Source organism: Thalassophryne amazonica, chromosome 10 (assembly GCF_902500255.1).
Source record: "Thalassophryne amazonica chromosome 10, fThaAma1.1, whole genome shotgun sequence".
NCBI lineage: Eukaryota > Metazoa > Chordata > Actinopteri > Batrachoidiformes > Batrachoididae > Thalassophryne > Thalassophryne amazonica.
Genome location: NC_047112.1, coordinates 83,817,060 through 83,821,221, shown reverse-complemented (window position 1 = coordinate 83,821,221; position 4,162 = coordinate 83,817,060). Strand labels below are relative to the sequence as shown.

The 4,162-nt window shown below is 41.3% G+C and overlaps 1 protein-coding gene across 1 annotated transcript; it reads right to left on the bottom strand.

Annotated features, from left to right (window-relative positions):
* Window positions 1-2,866: 2,866 nt before the first annotated feature.
* LOC117519568 (cytochrome P450 2K1-like) lies at window positions 2,867-3,325 on the bottom strand. Its single transcript, XM_034180853.1, has 2 exons — window positions 3,165-3,325; window positions 2,867-3,062 (listed from the first exon to the last, which is right to left on the bottom strand). Exons 1-2 carry the CDS (start codon window positions 3,292-3,294, stop codon window positions 2,887-2,889), a joined length of 306 nt encoding a protein of 101 aa, XP_034036744.1. The 5' UTR covers window positions 3,295-3,325; the 3' UTR covers window positions 2,867-2,886.
* Between the last annotated feature and the right edge of the window lie 837 nt (window positions 3,326-4,162).

Sequence of the window (4,162 nt, the reverse complement as noted above, 5' to 3'; positions counted from 1 at the left end):
TGTTTTTAGCATCAAAATCAGAGTTTGAAGTTGAATTTCTAAGGTTGAATTTGTTTAGCATCAAATTATTCAGCCTCAAAAACTTCAACCTCAAAAAAAAAAATTCAATCTAAAAAAATTCAAACTAAAAAAAATCAACCTCAAAAAAATAGAAAAGCAGGTTAGAAGCAATCGATCCCTGTCTCAATCATACAACGTCACAGATTTACTTCCATAAACATTGGATGATTGAGACAGGGATTGATTGCTAATAACCAGCTTTTCTAATTTTTGAGGTTGAATTTTTTTTAGGTTGAATTTTCTGAGGTTGACTTTTTTGAGGTTGAATTTTTGAGGTTGAATTTTTTTTTTTTAGGTTGGATTTTTTTTAGGTTGACGATTTTGAGGCTGAATATTTTGATGCTAAACAAATTCAACCTTAGAAATTCAGCTTTAAACACTGATTTTGATGCTAAAAACATTCAACCTTAAAAATTCAAATTCTGATGGCACAGATTTTTACTTTCACACACCTGGTCTGTATTCCAAAATCTTAGATGAGTACAGTTACTTCATTTCTGATTTGGTGACCTATGCTGATAAGATCTTAATTGTTGGAGACTTTAATATCCATATTAATAAGCCTTTGGATTCACTCAGCAAAGTCTTTTCAAGTCTTTGCATTTGTTGCACATGTACTGTGATGCCTGCTGAGGCTGCCGCTGTCGCTCCTTCCTCCTAGCTTGTTGCTCAGAAAGGCACCTGTTCTGACAGTAAGGTGCCAGGCTGCACAGTCCTCTGCACTCTACTCCCACGTGTGGGCATTGATGCTGCACATTTTCATGTCCTTCTTGCAGACATCCTTGAAGCGCAGGCGTGGTCGACCAGCCAAACGAGTGCCCTCTGCCAGCTCACCGTGCAGTAGATCTTTTGGAACGCGGCCCGGATCCATTCTCCTGGTGTGGCCAAGCCAACAAAGGTACCTTTTCCCAAGAATGGTGTACATGCCGCTCATGTTGGTGCGTTCAAAGACCTCTGTGTTGGGCACCTTGTCCTGCCATCCAATGTGCAGAATTTGTCTAAGGCACCTCAGATGGTAGCTGTTGAGTTTTTTCTCACGTCTGGTGCGGGCAGTCCATGCCTTGCTACCGTAGAGGAGTGTGCTGAGTGCCCAAGTCTGGTAGATGTGCGGTTCTGTCTTCTCTGTGAGGCCGGGGTTGTTCCAGACTCTGTGGCTTAGTCTTAGTTGAATCTATGTGACAAAGAATTAAGGTGGTTCTAAAAAAAAGGGGGGTCCAACTAGGAATTAGTAAGGTGCACCTAATAAAGTGACAGGTGAGTGTATATGAATTTTGACCTGTTGGCAGATTGTCAATTAACTAACTGGACAGGACTCAGGAATGACACAAGTGGACTGTGTTCTCTCTGTGGCCTTTTATTGAGACAGACATTTGTCACATAGCAAAAGACAAAAATAAAAGACAACCCCACCATCTCCTCCAGAAGCATTTGAACTTTTTATACCACGGATCATGTGATATGTGCTTACACACCCATATTGGATGGCAACTTCCACATTGCATGAACGGCAAATGATTGAACCTTATGTTTAGCAAGTGTGCTCTTTCACTTTATTTACGACTGTCTACACAAATTATAAAACGCTTGCCTTCAATAAGCGGTGACCATTATTGCATTACAAAGATTACATTTGGTCAAGTCACTCCTTTTTCTGTCTGCTGCAGAGTGGTACCTTAGAATCCTAAAGCCTGATTTATGCTTCTACAACTCTGTGCCATGCAGTGATGTTGACGTGTGTGACAGGTTTAAAGTTCTCTGTTGCATCTTTATGCAATTTTTCTGGATTATGCTTTTTCTGGATTAATTTGTCCTTCAATCATCAACCTCCAAATCATATGTAAGGTGCACAATTTCCTCTATGAATTGCAGGTCATTTGAGTGTCTTTTTCCAACCTTGTGTTGTGAAGTCATATTGGCAGACTTTTCTGCCAAAAGTATTTGATTCACAATCGAAATGTAATCTGTGTGCGCATTGCGTAAAATTTTTAAATATGACAGGAGAGGAAGGAGTGAAAGTATAAAAGTGACAAATCACAGCCTTTTGCAGTGTCTGAATTAGCAGGTGCACGTCAGACTGTGGGCACCGTGTTTGAAAAAAATAAATGTCCGGGCTTTTAATCAAGGAAATATGGTACCCACTTTCCTCGAATCTTCAAGTGTCAGTGCTGAGCTTTAATTTTGTACTTCTGTTACTGGGCATGTCTAGACTGCTTTGTCCGGTACATGCGACCGGTTTTGTTCAATGTTAGCAAAAATCCATTATACAAAATCCGTTAAATATGGTGTTTATTACATGGAAAACCATGCAAAAGTATTGGGACATTTGCTTTTGTCCGGTGAGTGCGAATATCCCGTTTATACAATGAGGGTTTAGGCAAATTTTACTGTACTTACTGGAGCTTTTATTACTAAGATGTCATCAGGAACCTGACTGATGACCATATTCTGTGCCCATCCAGCCGCGAAGAAGCTGTAGGCATCCACAATTTTATATGCCTTCAGGGCTTCTCCTGTGTAGGGTGATAGAGTGTTGATAAAGTAGTTGGAAATGTCTGGACATCACACATCTGGCTTTCGCTCAAAATCGATAAAACTGGTGAACTTCTCGAGGGAAATATTGTAGGGATCCACATTGATTCTCTGTGTTTTTTTGAAATACCTGTTTTGATGTTCCGGATCAAGCGCTTTTGCTAATCGGTTAAATAAGCTTGGCCGTTTGCCGACAGTCCAGCATCAGCCACGCTGTGGTGTACACGGAGTTTGCCGTCCAACATGGCTGCGTACACAAAGCCGTGTGCACATTGTCTATATCATTTTGCATATACTTCAGCGAGCTTTGGCGTAAACCTTAAAAGGGTGGGGCACACGTGTTAGTCCTGTAATTCCTTCTGTACTCAGTTCTACTTCGTCAGGAGTAGAGAATGAGAACTTCTGTAATAATCCGACCAGAAACAGGAAGATCTCCATCCTGGAAAGGCTTTCTCCAAGACACACGCGTTTCCCTGAAGAATCCAAAGACACAGCCATTAGACCCCAGGATTATAATGTATATTTGGGATTTATCACGCTGCATGTGCTGTACATTTGGTGAGAATGTAGTTCACCTGCAGAAAAAGGAAGACAGGCCTCCCTCTTCACAAATTTTCCATCAACACTGAGAAAGTGTCCAGGGTTGAAGGTGTGAGGAGTCTCCCATTGAGTCTTGTCAAACATTACAGAGGTCAAGGTGGGCATCACGGTAGTCCCCTACAAACAATTTTCATTTATGCATTATACCATTCACATTTTCCCCAAAAATCATTAAAAAACGAATGAAAACATTGAGTTACAACTGGCAGATCCACTGACCATGAAGGACCACAGAAAACCAGTCTGTCTGAGGACTTGAACACTAAGGCTTCCTTCACCATCTTGTACCCAGACACAAACACGGTTTTGTCTCTTCCCAGATGGATGCAAAACACATTCCCATAAACGTCAGCGAGCTGTGAATGAAGAAGAATGAGCGCGCTGTTGTCCAACATGTGACTCTGATAGGACACAGGACAATATTTGCTTCACACAGTTGTTGCTCTACTTGTTTCCCAACGTGTTCAGTATGATGTTACAGAAATGTCATTTAAGACTCATATTTTAGAGAAGTTTTCATCTTAATAGGTAATAAAGAGCAGAAATGATGAGTGATGAGATGCTTTTCCATTCTTTTTTACAGTTATTCATTCAGACCTTTTTAGAAGCAGCACGTCTACAGAGTAATTCTACAGTCATCTTACCTTAGTTAGATAAATGTGAGGTTGTTTGGCATCGATGCTGAAGACATTTCCTAAAAAAGGGAGAGCCGGTGGTCCTGGAGGAAAGTGAGGTGGACAGTTTTTATTCAGACAGTACATCACGAGGAGAAGAACAAAAATAAAGAGCAGCACACTCTTTGAGTCAATTCCCTGAATCATGTCACGCATCCACATTGTGAAGTAGAGCTGGAGAGGAGAGGAACGTCTCCACTTTCCTCCTCAGGGGCGAAGCTGCTGTTTTGCTGACTGACAGCTTATGTAGGTGGAACAGCCTGAACACGTCACACAGCCCTCTGTGAGGGATGGAAGGA

What these genes read in the sequence shown, in the direction of transcription:
- LOC117519568 (XM_034180853.1), bottom strand. Translation starts at nt 3,294, where the DNA reads ATGCCCACCTTGACCTCTGTAATGTTTGACAAGACTCAATGGGAGACT. An exon ending in CTGTCTTCCTTTTTCTGCAG is followed by an intron (nt 3,063 to 3,164) that starts GTGAACTACATT and finishes TGGATTCTTCAG; the next exon opens with GGAAACGCGTGTGTCTTGGA.